Genomic DNA, 15,297 nt, shown 5'->3' with positions numbered 1-15,297 from the left:
TAGAATTTGTACACTGATTAAGATCTAGCTGGTAGTTTGAGGGTTAAAAGTATAATTTCCTCCTAGAAAAATATTTGCCAGAATGAAATTAAATTAAACATTTCACCATTCATGCACTCCATAAGAAGAAACATTACAACTCGCTAACAAATGAAAACAATATGCCAAATAAAAGAATGAAAAACAAAATGAGGTGTCATCCTCGTTCATTCATAGAAAGATGTATACAATTAGCTTAGGCTATTATCTACAAAAGGGAAAGGTAGGACGCTATGTTATGCAGGATCTGAAGTTAAGACAAAACCTCAATAAGAATGTTGGTGAGTGGGCGGGCCAGTTGGTAATTGGATTGATGTTCCCATCTCAGATTCTCCCATTCCCAGCAATAGAATTTTAAGCACAGGATTGTCTAGACTGGATTGGCAGACCACATTGAAGTTTTAATAAAGGCGGCCCCGACAGTTGGAAGCTCCACAGTGACATGGATATCCTTCTCCAGGGAGCAGCTCATACCGATAGTTGAATGTCAGTTCTTCGCCCAAAGCTATCTGCTCATAAAATAGTAAAACACAATTTAAAAATTGGCAGTGGCCTCCACTGGCACGCACACTACTTCAATGATACTAGCATGCAAGTTTCATTTGAGTGCCATTGCTCAAGGGAAAGCGTATAGCACGCATGTCCATAAATGCTTGGGAAGGATGAATTTGCAGTGTCTTGGTGGAAATCGAGCCAAGTGTCAGGACAGGACCATGCAAAGGCCTCCAAGGAAATAACTTTTTCCATACAACAGAAGCTATCATCTTGAAAACCATAATGGAAAACATATTTGCTGGGTCATCCCAAATATCAGCATGTGGAAAAACATCATAGGAAAAAACAGGGAGAAATTTTCTTACATCACGACTTGCATAAAGACCTATGTGTGCACGCTGACCATCCATGCTTTCCACAAGAACTTGGTAACTCACAAGATTTGGCAAGCAGCTACAAATAGCAGATTTCATGAGTACATAAGAGGTTCAGCACACCTAATAGCTGATAAAAGGAAAAAAACCAAGAAAGACTTTCATTTCTATTTTTATATTTATTTTTTATTCAGCCTCATCACGCCAATTGGTCACACAAAAACCTGTCCACTAATTAGTCTCAGGCCATTACTTTCCTAAAGGGTCTGATTGGTGCGTTAAATTGGGAGAGAATCTTCAAATTGCAATCCAACTCCAGTTCTTTTGTAATTGGATCTGAGTTAACATAGGAATATACTGTTTGGACACCACCAAAAAGTTGAAAACTGAAGTTCAAATAATTATGTTATCGGGAAAAGTGTTGGCAGTTACACGAGCCACAGGAAAGAACCTTGAACATATGATGATAGCACTTGGAAAATAAAAAAAGGTATCAATAAATAAAAATGATAAATATTCATATTTATAATCAAGCAATGCTTCACTAATTGAAAACAAAATTCATTTGCTACTCAAAAGACTGGATGTACTCTGGAATTGAATATATTATAGAAGAAAGGTAGGTAAATAGCAAGTGAAAGCTTGTTTAAAGCTTCTTAACACGTGGGGTATATCAATTCAGAAAAGTGAAATCCATATATTTATTTCAAAGAAGATTCCAACAAATAAAAATTATTATTTCAAGTAAAAATGCTGAGCTCCAAGTGGCTAGAGGAACTATTTTTGCATGTGTTTGTGTCTGTGTGCCTTTACATGCTTTGAGAGAGAGAGAGAGAGAGAGAGAGAGAGAGAGAGAGAGGTGAACGTTCTGCATAGTGGTGGTGCAGAGGTGCAATGCTGACAATGGTGATGGCATGGTGGCAGTGGCAGAGAAAACTTACTAAGAAATTATCATATAATATGATCCGGCAACACCATTATGGGACAGAAAACTTACGAAAATCTTGTTTGATATAAAAAAAATTCCATCATTATATCTTAAATTGATTGATTTCGCAACAAAATAACCTCTTACATAAACTGTGCAAACAACGATATAATAGGCTAATATTGGTAGTGGTGCAGGTATAGTTACACTTGTGGTATCAAATTTCCAAATCCTACAAGCTAATGGCGGTCTCACATATTCTTTTATCGGTGGCTCTTAGACTCAGAAAAACTACTAGCATATGTCACAATTTATTATCCTACAGAGGAAATATAGATGGTAAAATAGCTGCAGATTGTAGACTTGATTAAAAACTTGCTTACATTAGCTACTTCCAGAAAAACAAAAGAGAAATGGTAGCCCACCAATAGATTTGGCTTAGAGGGTTGCATATATGGCCCGAGTAAAATCCAATTGAACTAGAGAATCACTTAAAAAATCCTCAGTCAGGAACACTTTTCTCACCTGTGATTGATGAACCGGGAAACATTTCCATATTTTGTGGCATCAATCACATATCGGACCTGTTCTTCAATCAATCTGTTCACGTCATTGAAATGAGCATCAATGTCATACAGATAGCCGCAACCCTCTTTCCTATACCTGAAAATACCACAAGGGTCCATTCAAAATGTATAGCACAAGGTGTAGCATAGAGTAAACAAAAGCTGCACCTATCAGGAGAATGTGAAACCTGTGCCGCCTCTTGTTTGCTTCCTTCTCATCCAAGACCTCCCCAATGTACTCACATACAAATGTGCCACGCAGGATTACTTCACCTGCCCTGAGTCCCCATCCCTGAGAATCAACACAGAGAGAATTTAATATGGACATTAAAATAATATAACAATGATAATAATACCTTTTTCTCCGTTTTGAAGACTTCCAGCTTCACTCTTACTCCATTCTGTAAAACCCTATTAGGACAGGTTCTACTGCAACTACACATATGATTGCATTCATAAACAAGGTAACCCTCCTGCAGAGTTTTGTGAAAACACAAAATTCTTAAGCAGACGTAACCAAGAAAAAAAAGTGTGTAAAGAAGATTATGAACAAGCAAGTCCAAATAACAGCCCAAACTGCTTGTCATTTAAAAGTGCAATCTATGGCCAATCATATAGGTCGTATATCTTTCCAGCAAAAGTCTTGTATGGGAAAATACATTCTTAGGGGATGTTTAGTAATATTTTTCATCCCATCTCATTTCCTTCCCAAACATCATTCAAACACAAACACTTTCAAACTAATCATTACAACTTTTTCAAAATAATCATTACAACTTTGCCAAACTTTCAAACAAAATACAGAAAACTATTCTACTTTTTCAAATCCCAAAACAAATATAATATTAAAAATTATATGCTTAAAATATTTTAACTTTATAATATTTTTATCCAACTTTTTCTATCTCCTTTTCCAAAACCCCATAAAATATCATAACTCAAACCATTTTACTACTATTCACAAACCATTTCACTACTATTCACAGATTTCTCATCTCATCTCATTCCCCAAGCATCCCCTTAGTGAATCCAAGATTTACTAAGTAGCTTTCTATACAGTTTCCCCTAATGGGATCAAAAGAACAATAAGGTTTAGTGCATGCCAAGCAAATTAAAGGCAGAAATAACAGCCGTGTCTGTCTAAAACAAGAACAGGCAATAGCTAGCTGAAATCATTAAAGTAAATATTAGGTTTCTTGCAGCAAAGGGACGTGTTGATATCATATGTGGCCAATGAAAAAAATCCCATCCAAATAAAGAGAGAGAGGGAGAGAGATGACAAGGGTAATTGATGGTGAATCAAAATACACTACCTCCAAGATGATCCGGCCTTTCTCATCATATGGGAACCTGTCGTGCATGAGTTTCCCATAAATGTCTTTTGCCTCATCATAGTCATTATCGAAGAGATATACATGATCACATCCTTCAGGATAGCATGTTGAATTTGGGCAGGCACAACCCAATTGTAAGCTCTACAAAGAGAAGGAAACAAAAACAAAAAATAAAATAAAATCATTCAACAAAACAAGGATATAGAAATATGCAGACATCTTGCTTATTGTGCACACACATAAATTTGTGAATTTGTGTGTCAGAGAGAGAAAGAAGTAAGGAGAAACAAAGGGGGAGATGAGAATGTGCATAGGGAGATTGCATGCGAAGTTATAAAGTAAACTGTCGATCAGGTCATTTAACATGTATCTCCAACTTATGAGAATTGGACTAGGCATCTCTCAAGTTTAATTTTTGAAACAGGTGACAATAACATGCATAAAAAATTGGGAACTACAATAATACAATTCATATAAACATAATCTAAGATCAACTACATGGCATTAGATCGTGGATTAATATCTCCAGATAAAGCTACCTCTGTATCGCGACCAGCAGATTGATCTTGAAACAGCTTCATAACATATGTGAAGCTTTCCCAAGGCATCACATTTGGGCAATCAGAGCCATCTTTGCGGATGTGTATAGAATCCAAGACACCCTCATTGGCAATGCAGGCTACTGGAACTGGTTCCTGCCCAAAGCTTATATCATTACACAAGACAGCTGCCTTTTGCATGGACTTCTGTCCCAAATGGTGGAAGTCAACAATATAATGGCACTCGTCCACATCCCACTCATCATTAACTGGATCTAATTGTTGTGCAGCTTCGTACTTCACAGAGTCGCATGGAAAAGGCAACAGCGGAGACAGCGAGTCTGGGTCCTTGAATGCCTTACAACCTTTAGGACATATAAACCCCTCTTGGTGCCAGTCAACTTGAATGTTATGCTCACTGCAGAGCTTGGCTGCCTTCAGATACAAATGTTCTGGCAATACACCATACTTCCCTTCCAGGGATGCTACAAGACTGACCTTGCAGCAAGCAGAACGAGCAATAGATAAAATATCAAGGTTGTTAGGCCGAGGTTTGGTTTTCTGAGATTCAGAAAACAAAATCTTTGCAACTGCAGAGCAGTGGGATTCTGTCAATCTACCAAGACTTGCTGTCTCAGTTACATGAGGCTGTAAAGTTACCCCTACAGTGCTTAGGGACTTTGATGCCTGAATGTGTTTCTTCATACTGGCATTGGCTCTGTTCCTGATTCTATGTGATGCTGCTGCTAGACCTTTTTTAAATCTAGGACGGCTGAGTCTTCCAGATTTTAATCTATAAGCATAATAACGTATCCCCCTCCTTGAGGGGTGAGAGCTGACCAAACTTGGCCCCATATGAGCAGCTTGATGGTGACGGCCAAGATCAGGTAGTAAATCAAACTTCAACCCACAAAACCTGCAAATAAACTTTTGGAAACACCCTAGATTCTCAGTGTTATTCTCCACAGGAGCTGTATTGTAGAGCTCAGATTTCTGTGGAGAATCCTCACCACCAGGCAGATTACGCTGTTGACCAGCTTTTAATGGCATGAAATCAACAGGATGAACTGAAAGGACATGCAACCATAACTCTTCAGTGTTCCCAAAATGGCTTCCACAAGGAATACACTGGAGAAGCATGCATTGTTCCACAAATTCCACATGGTGTCTCTCTTGCACATGTGTTTCCAGGACTTTCTTACTAGTAAAGGAATCAAGGCAGATGGCACAAGCATAACCTCTGAACAGCCATTGTGCTTCCTTTATATGAATGTCCATCCAGTGGCTACCAAGTGCTTCATTGTCAAGAAACTCCTCTGAGCAGATTTTGCACCTAATAGCATTGTCATCATCATGACTATCATCGACTGCCATTGGCAACACCACCTGTTCTTCCATGATAGAGGTGGAAACTTGCACAATTTCATCAGCACTGAAGCCCCAAATCTTTCTGAGTCTCTCTATCTCATGGTAAACCAACTTTGTAAAGAAATTGCCAATGCTAAAATCTTTAGAGGCTTCAGATATGGCCCACTGAAATTGAACCTCCCTAGGCACTGGGTTTCTCAGGGATAAAATACTTTTAAAGAGCTTGTAGAAAAGCTCACACGCTTGATGCAACCACAACCTTTGCTCTTGTGAACAACATTTCCTCAAAAGATCTACGAACACTTCTTTTGATATAATTCTATCCTTACCATTCCTTGCACGTTTAAGCCAGCTGGGAAGGTGTTTCTCACAGTATAATGAATGGTGCCTTGGACTTTCCAGACATGGATTGAGATTATCGGGCAGGTAGTAGCTTATGCAGTGCAGCTTCTCTGTTCCATTGTAATCCTTGCCAGGATGCTCAGGCTTTTCAGTTAAGCTGTTCCTTCCATGGAAGGCATCAACTGCCATGACTGAGATTGGATCCACTTGAAGGGGACTTTCAACTTCTCCCATATATGCCATTTCTTTGCGTTCTGTGGTTTCTGAACTGGGAAGGTCCTCCTCATGCTTTCTCTTAAGCATCTCTGGGAAATTTAATGTCCCTTTCGATTCATTTTGAGGTCTGTGTTTCTTACAGAATGAGGAGCCGTATAGAGACCGATGCTTACATCTAGTACCAAGAACAGTGGTACCTTCACACATCGGGTTACCAACCGAGGCAGTTCTTCCTGCTTGAGCAGAGCTACCTATGAACCGAGAAGACAAATGCACACAGCAGTAAACATCACCATCGTTTGCCCACCTCACACATTGCCTTCCCTTAGCTTCTATAAAAGCGATGCATTGTCGGTTCTTACTCCCAGGTTCCAAGGATTCAGTAGCAGCCACTTCATTAACAGGTGTCAACTCCATATCTTTGGTTTGAATTAACTCAGAATTTTCAGGTTCAACTACAACGTTGTCCCATTTATTAACCACAAAACTAGGTGTACCTATAGGAGAAGCTATCTCCTTTATCTTGTCCCCTTTACAGTGTTGTGATGCTGATGTAGCAGCACTTACAGCATCTTGACCATTAGAATATGCAGAGTCAATCTCAAGAGTTATTGCTTGATCAGATACAAATGTTTCCACCGCAAAAGCATGTGGCTCTGCACGACGAACTTCAAGCTTTGGCCTCTTCTTGCTAAGTTGGAGATTTGTGTTCAAGAGATCATCACTTGTTTGCAGCTGCACGTCTCTGGCACTGGATACTGGATGAGCTGTTGAAAACCATTTCATAACTTCATGCTTCCAGGTTTTCCACTCAGAACCCAATGTGGGTTGCACAGGTGAATCCCAGAGAGAGTTAACTTCTTTCCACAAAATAAAATCAAACAAATCCTGAACCAAAGAAGGAACAAAAGAATCAGAGAAAATCCTGAGAAAACACTTCAATTTTATACTATTTCAAGAACCTAAGGGTCCATTTTTATTATCACAGATGAGACGAGGAAGCCAGTTATGGTATCTTCATTCAGCTTGTCTCTAGGTGGGTTGAGAAGAAAAGACATAATTCACTTCATAAAAATAGAAAACATTAACCAAAACTTTCAAATGAAGTCAGATAGGCAGGATGATGAGTACCTTGAGCAATATAAGACTGTATAACAGAAGGGACAAGAAAAAATGTTACATACCTCCTTCAGCTTTTCAATGGATTCAGCACTATGTGCATTCTCACATCCTTGTGCCCAAGAGTGAAAATCATGTTGTAGCCAGTAAGAATTTATGTAATGCTGAAGTATCATCTGTGCAGAAGAGGCAACACTTCCATGTCAACCAAAACAAGTGATGGGAAAGACTGCTACATATCAAGAACAGTATCATAAAGATTACTGTAACACATGGAAGTTTGGTAGGCCCGGGTCATGTAAATCATTCATTCAAACAAAAGACAGAGAATATCACTCAAATTTCATTTGTGTTAGAGATAATAGCAACAACAAAAAACATTATAAGTCGTAAGATAAGCTGTCAGAACAGGACTTCGAAGCAGCTGCTGAGAAGAATAGTAGCCAAAATGGCCATTCCATGGTTCAATTGAAGTCTCCAACACCAGCATACAGCCATAACAGGAATACTAGCCATATAAAATCAACAAAACAATGAAAATCATTTCAGAGGCAGGTGCAGGGATTAGAAATCAGCAATCACTAAGGAAGCCTTTCATTTAATGGCATTTGAGAATTTACTTTAAGGTCTAGCACAATCGGAATCAGAGTCCTAAACTCATAGGGATTGTCTATCCTTGACAGGTACTAGGGAGTTCATTTTTCTGTAGGTGCTGAACCAATCCAACCCAGCATCAATTTCCAACACATGTCAACTTTCGATATGTGTCATCTCAGGTGCTAAAGGACCCAGCTAAATTCTGACTTCCATCAAGGTGGAAGATAGAAGATAATACATGGAATTCAAATTCTGTCCGGACCCGATAGATTAACAATATTTATGTGTTGTTAAGACAAACCCTAATCGCCTACCCTTCCTCTTCTTAGAGTTTCCCATTCCCTATTTATGATTGATCCATGCGCCTGGCGTGCATTATTTACATTCATGTAAAAGTGCAAATACAATGTTAGATAAATCATTTTGGGATTCCCAATCTTAACCTTGTGTAAGGCATGCATTAAAGCTAATCATGGACATGGTAGTTGGGATGCTAGCAGAGGATGTCGGCATTGACCAAGACCAAATCTGGCACTGAAGGGGGTGATAGTTTGACCTTTGGTTCAGAACTTTGTTTGCTTTAGAATGCTGGGAGATCGGGAAGATAATTTTGGCTTCTGACTTCTGTCAGGTCAGAAGCTTGGAAGATTATATTTCCAAATCAATCAGTCAATATACGGCTCTAACAAGACAAGTATCTAGAAAATTTTTCATAATCTAGCAAAATCACTAGGAAATGTAATATCCAGTTGCAAATAACTGCAAGAAACAACTTTTTAGCATTGTCTCCATCCCTCACATCTTGCCTCTTTTGTAACCTCTCCAGTCACTGTGTCAATCACAAATGAACAAGGAGAGAGAGAAGGGGAGGCAACAGATAGAGAGCATTACAAAATCTATTAAAAGAATCTCCACCAACCAGCAGTTCAACTAGCACTAGTATTCAAGTGCCTGATAACTTTTCAAGAGGCATCTGAGAATCCATAGTAAAAAGGGACATGAAAATCATAACAATTATCAATTTGTAAGAAGAGCAAGGTGAAATGTGAATTAAAAATAAGATGTATATCATTTAAAACTTAACATATAAGGCAAACTGATGGATCCCAGAAGTGTGAGACTTCCTATACTAAAAATAAATTGAGTAAATAGCCAACAAAATGATGATAAAAAAATAAGTGAACAGAAATTCCAGATATAATATAGACTAAAGAATGAAGGTGATACAAGTTGTTTAAATACAAGGAGCTCATGTAGATTTCAACTTGGTATTAGATTTCTTTTTCACTTTGGTAAGTAAATCTTGTGGCAGGTTAGGTTTATCTATCAAAGGCATATTAGGGTTCATGTTGGAGGGGCCCCTTTCTTTTATTAATACTCAATCTATCCAAAGATAAGTGTCTTCATTCTCATACATACCCTTCACCTCTAATCAATATCGGAGGTTGGTACTTTAAATGCCTCGTGATTGAGATTAATTCTCCACATGCACACAAAGATATACACGCAAAATGAATAAAGACATTGACCTATTTTTTAAATAATATTTATATAATACTTCTTTCATTTGGATAGCACTATTCAATCTCTTCCAGCATTAAGCTTGCACCTTATGTTATATTCACTACACCACAGATAATTGCTTAATCCTATTTCATTGCAGAAATGGGTAGATTTCGAGCCAACTTCCTAAACTATCAACAAGAACAGGAGTTTACCTTCTGCAGCTTCAAAAGCATTCTTCCAAGTTCAGAATAACACGTACAACGGGATGCTTCCATAGCAAACTCCTTCCAGATCCTCACATCGCGAGCAGTCTCTATCAAAGCCTACACAAGTTTCAGCAGATCTCTAAAAAGAACTACAGAAAGATAGAAATTTAAGAGGCTGAGAAACACAAAAATTTCCATCAAATAAATGAAAAAAAAAAAAAATGTAAACCACACAAAAACAAAAATGAGAACACCAAATCACGTACCTCAGCATGAAATTGGTCAACGATATTCAGCATGCCAACAGCCAGTTTTTGCATAATAAATCGGCGTGCAACAGTTAAATCTTTAACCATTTTTAATCCTACTTTATATGTCTTATATGCAATAGGCTGAGGAAATTCATCTATTGGACGGACAAGTAGCATATCTGCCCATGAATAATTTCTTGTGTGTGGAAAAAATATCACCAAATACTTCTTCCTGTCATGTGTTGGCTTTGCTTTTAAAGTAGCCAACGGCCAGTCAGCCCTCGAGCATCTGATTCCTGCCTGCCACTTTCCTCTCCACTATACTTGGGAAAACATAGAAGCATTGATATGAGATAAAATCAGCCCGTGTTTTAATCTTCCTATGGCACATAAAAAAATTAGAAAGTAACAAAGGAAGAAAAAAAAAATGGAAAATAGCAAGGACCTGGAACGTCATGGTGACAAAATTCAGGCACATTCCCAAATAGATGGTGGGTGGGGAGAAAAGGATAGTTAGGAAGATCACAGAGGTAGTCCCATTAGAGTGGACTGACATACTAAATTTTCAGTTTATATTAGAAAAACCAAATGAAACTTCCAAGAGATCAGAACGGTCAACCCTGAAAGTCCCAGCAGGGTGAGTTGGCTTGGTCCATGTTATTTATTAGATTGGGAAAGGCAACATAGGAGGGGTTGATGCATCATTTTTTTAATTTTCCAATTCCACATAATTTCTCAATGCACAGTCATAATTATCTAATATAAAAAAAAAGGACAAGCATGCAATAGACAAAAACCTTACTCGTGCCTGCAAAACATGAGACTGAGTAACATTGCATGATTTTCAATGCCAAACTTGAAAAGTGAGAGAAGTTAACAGTTACCTTGACCCACAGTGCCACTGATTCATCCCCTTCTAACCACGTGGGCTCTGAAAGAGAAGACCCCTCCTCCCTGTTGTTTGGCAATTCACCTTCAATGGTATGCACAATTATATGAGAGCTCTCAGAGACTCTGCAAGGTTTCAAGCTGCGATTCTGTGCATTTACATCATCAACTTCAAAATCATGGGAACCACAAGATAAATTTTGACCCTCCAACTGACAATCACAATATGGAGCTCCACGGCAGTGGCCTTCTGGAGAAGGCAATTCATCAAATGTCCCAAGACCTTCATCTTTTTTTGCCACTCGAGACCCTTCCACATTTAAGTCCTCCTGTCGACCATCTGCCACTTGAACTTGCTTTCCATTCTCGAGGCATTTAGATTCATTATCATGAGTAGAAGTCGTTCCTGAACTCTGCTGGGCACAATCAGATTCTCCAACATATTGGACACCAGAATAAGGAAGCACTTCCATGATTTTAGACTGAGATTTGTAATGCCATATGATGATTCCGATCTCACTGATTACGCCCCAACTCACCTCTCTGGTCAAATAAAGCTCAACCCAATATAAAGAGTCAGACAAGTGTAGAAGAGTAAACTGACAAAACACAAGTGAAGGACAAAGTTAATCCTCAATTTAGAGCACGCTTCTGTCCCACATGTGCAATATGTAAAGAGTGTAGTGTTGTAGTTACAAAATGATCATAAGAAAAAACTATTACACATCAATACTACAAAACCAATGTATCCAGACATGGACTGACAATATATGAAATAGTCCATGGTGCAGCTGGAGATCCCTTCTGCCATGGTACCAGAGACATAATGTGGATGTGATGCCAACGCTGCTGAAACAAATACTTCCACATATTAAGAAGGGATGAGATTTCAGGGAGTAAAGAACAAGGCAAATGAAGGATTCCAACTAGCTGTGCAATCTTTCAAGCTCGAAGTGCATATTAGAGATCTACTCCCCATTCCCCCCAATTCAAATCAGCCCAATGAATTGAAATATTATGTATCATTCCATTTGCCCCCCTCTTATACAAAATTTGGGAAATTACAATATCTACTACCTTTAATTCTTGACAAAGCCATACCATTGTGAATAGCACTGCTTAAATCCCATACTTCTGGTTGGAGATAGGAGAAATCTTGAAAATCTTGAAATTGTGGGGGCAAGAAGTCATTGCACTTTATAAGAATTCCAAGGGCTTCATTTGTTACGATCCAAGGAAAACTCAAGGCACATATGGATTTATAATCCAAAAGGATTGTTCAAGGTTACAATGGGAGCCCTTGGAATCTTCTTCTTCTTTTAAATTTTTTAATAAGAAGCAAATTTTATCAGAACATAGAAAGAGGCAAGACAATCGCATGCCTTCGTCATATAAAGTTTGCATATCCCAAGTACACAGAATATAAACAAGAGAAAACACCAATGAGGATAAGTACAAGAAACTCATGAAAACTAACTCCATTAAAATATACAGCTATAGCTCAAAGAAATAATGTTTTAAAAAGAAATTTATGAGTTCTTCTATTAAGCATTCCAGATCTTCAAAGCTCCTGTCGTTCCTTTCCCTCTAAATGCACCACAAAATAATTCGTTTTAAACCCGGCAATGTGAGATCTCATTCACCACCCTCACAAACTAAATCCGGAGCATTAGATAAAACATCATACATGGCAATGGTTATTGAGAATTCTATTCTTGTCAATTTTATAAACGCATTTGAATAAAAGAAGTTTCAGATTAGAAAATCATGATTTATTTTTTTCGCGTCAGTGTCGCATAACTTGTACAACTATTGTCAATCACTACTTGCATTCTCAATTCATAAAACTATTAACAGATGCAATGCAATGCCATAACTAGTAAAAGTCACAAGCACCATAAAGAGTTGTTTGAGCAACTTAATTGCAAATAATTTTTCTTGCCAAGTTCATTCTTAATATTTTCTCTTCCCCAATCATTATCAAATTTCTCGGTTGACCTTCTTGTTTCCAAATTATTCCTGGTGTTGAAAAAATCTAAATCCCATGTTAGTTCGCAAGTTTGTAAATTTCCAAAGTTTAAATATGTACAAGTCGGTCAACATACGATCCCAAACACTAGCAAGCTACCAGATATCATTTCACTTGACAAAATGAAACCCAGTCTGTTCAACTGGAAAAAATAAACTCGGTAAAGATCAATTCAATCGTCCACATTAGAACCAAGATGACATACTTGGAAGAGAAATAACCTGTCCTGAGATTACAATGTTACTTAAACTTCAATGGTATATTGTGACATATAATTAAGGTTCACACTCAAGAGTTTTGTTTTCCTCTCTCTCCTTTGATTATTAGGAAGGTGTTAGAAATACCAAGTATAGATTTATTTATAACAAGCCTAATCTCCACATTTATTGAAACAATCCAAACCCAAACCAAGTGCTTCACCAATATATATAATTATTGAAATTCAAATGCAAAAATATAAAATGCTAAATGCTAAGAAATTATACCTAAATTATATAATCGTCAATTGAAAAATTAACAATAACTTGTTAATAAAAAAATTCATGTAACCAATTAGATTAGTATATATCCATAGAATTTTCATTGAGTTATTTATATCCTCCCGTGTTATTAATTTGAATGGATTAGGATGGGCAGAGCAAAAAATTAGAGTTACAAATAAAATAACAAAATATCGAACTGTAATATTTCTACTAAACATAAAGGTACTCCCGCTGAATCACCCAAAAAGTAAGAAAAATGTTAATCATCTCCAAACATGAAATTTATAAATTGTTTAAATATACATATTCTGAGAAATAACTTCCCATAGATTTTTACAGCAAGAGGCTCGATGCTAATTTATTTATTTATTCATAGGTAATGGTCATAGGATGTATACGCTAATTTATTATGCATTAATAACTTGTTTCTGAACCAAAAAAAAAAAACCCTTTGCGCCAAGAATTGAATTCACTTTTCTTTTTCTTTTTCTTTTTTGAAACTCAAAACAGCCGAATTTGTTTGGCCAAAGCCGTCAATTTAATCGGAGATAAACGACACGAGAACCCATTTGATCATAGTCAATTGAATTAATCAACAAAGTTTATACAAGAATAAGAATGAGAATTCTTCGAAAAGATCACAACCCCTCCCAAGTGCAACACCCACTCAACAACATTAGCGAACGAGTCTCAGTGAATCATTCTGGCTAGAATCCCAGATTCCACATACCCAAAAACCAAAAAGGCTTTAAAACCCCAAATTCTTGTCACTTGTTGGCCACAGTAAAAAGAAAAAGAAAAACAAGAGCCCTGGATCGTGAACACCTATAACAGACCCGGACCAGAAATGTCTATCCAGATCAAAAAAATAAAAGTAACAAATATAACACGTCAATGTCGAAGAAATCCCTAATTAGAATGTAGAATTGAAGACGGGTTCCGCTTTAATTGAGGTTTTGCAGAGCTATTGATCAATAAATTGGAGACATCAGGTAGTTAGGTCACAAGATAAAAAAACATGGACACTGTGAGATGTAACATATGCAAACAACATATACATAAGTATACATGCATGCCAATTGACATGCCCTAAAGCCCTATGCTTAGAACTAACAGATAGATAAACTGACAAAAAAAAAAAAAAATGGAGAGGTGGCGGGGAAGTGGCTAATGTTAGTACGTACCTTTAATAGTGTAGTGTGTGGACATGAGTTTTTTGCACGGAGGCCACAGGCAATGAGGTGGGTGGATGGGAGGGATGAAAAATCTTTGTTTTTTCCTATGTTTTTTGTATTTAATTTTGTCTGAAATACGGCTCTCAAATCCCCAGGGTAATGTAGCCTGTAGGGTGTGTTTGTGGTTTGGTTGAGGTCAGGGGAGGTTGAGGTCCAGTGCCCGTGTCACCAAAAAAGAAAGGGGGGTAAACAGAGGCAGAGATATTAGAGAAGAAACAAACAATGAAAGAGAGACGTGTGTGGTTGTGGCCTGTGGGGTACGACGAAAGTGGGTCTTTAATTTCAATCTGGTGGAGAGAGAAACAGTCAGCTACACCCAATTGGCCAATTTAAAAGAATACAAACTAATATTAATATAAAAGAAAATGATTAAGGTACAGTTTCTTTACTATTTTTTCATATTATTATATTTCAATTGATGAGTATTTTTATAAAATATTTATTTTTTAAATAACTTATAAAACAACATTATTATATATAAAATATTATAAAAAAGATTATATGTATAGATAATACTTTATATAAACACAAAAAACAACATCTCTTTTATGAGAATTGAGTGGGAGTTAATCTTTTGATTTCGATAATTTTTTTTTTTTTTTTGTTGTAATGTATGTTAGTTTTAAGAAGAGTGCAAGGGACTCCTATTCTATTCAACTTATATTTTGTATCCGTTAATTTATCTATAAATATCATATTTGCCGAGATAAAAATAAAAAATACATTTTAAAAACACACTGTTCATGTTTTTTTATTTTATTTTTAGGTGTCGTCTAATCTGCA

General features: G+C 37.1%; 1 protein-coding gene across 14 annotated transcripts; it reads right to left on the bottom strand.

The window, feature by feature from the left end:
* Positions 1-123: 123 nt before the first annotated feature.
* LOC122306678 (histone-lysine N-methyltransferase SUVR5-like) lies at positions 124-14,768 on the bottom strand. Of its 14 annotated transcripts, none has more exons than XM_043119182.1 (13): positions 14,464-14,768; positions 11,534-11,617; positions 10,765-11,367; positions 9,896-10,198; positions 9,636-9,746; positions 7,386-7,496; positions 4,276-7,089; positions 3,716-3,877; positions 2,759-2,875; positions 2,591-2,694; positions 2,362-2,499; positions 900-987; positions 124-548 (listed from the first exon to the last, which is right to left on the bottom strand). In XM_043119182.1, exons 2-13 carry the CDS (start codon positions 11,591-11,593, stop codon positions 441-443), a joined length of 4,719 nt encoding a protein of 1,572 aa, XP_042975116.1. In that variant the 5' UTR covers positions 11,594-11,617; positions 14,464-14,768; the 3' UTR covers positions 124-440. The 14 variants fall into 14 exon arrangements, 13 of the variants coding, with proteins under 13 accessions (XP_042975116.1, XP_042975169.1, XP_042975109.1 ...); XM_043119235.1 differs by having other exon boundaries at positions 10,765-11,311; XM_043119175.1 differs by having other exon boundaries at positions 11,534-11,614.
* Between the last annotated feature and the right edge of the window lie 529 nt (positions 14,769-15,297).

The sequence above is a fragment of the Carya illinoinensis genome, chromosome 1 (assembly GCF_018687715.1).
Source record: "Carya illinoinensis cultivar Pawnee chromosome 1, C.illinoinensisPawnee_v1, whole genome shotgun sequence".
Classification (NCBI taxonomy): domain Eukaryota; kingdom Viridiplantae; phylum Streptophyta; class Magnoliopsida; order Fagales; family Juglandaceae; genus Carya; species Carya illinoinensis.
Note: the sequence above shows the minus strand (reverse complement) of the source record. Positions and strands in the feature narration are given on the sequence as shown.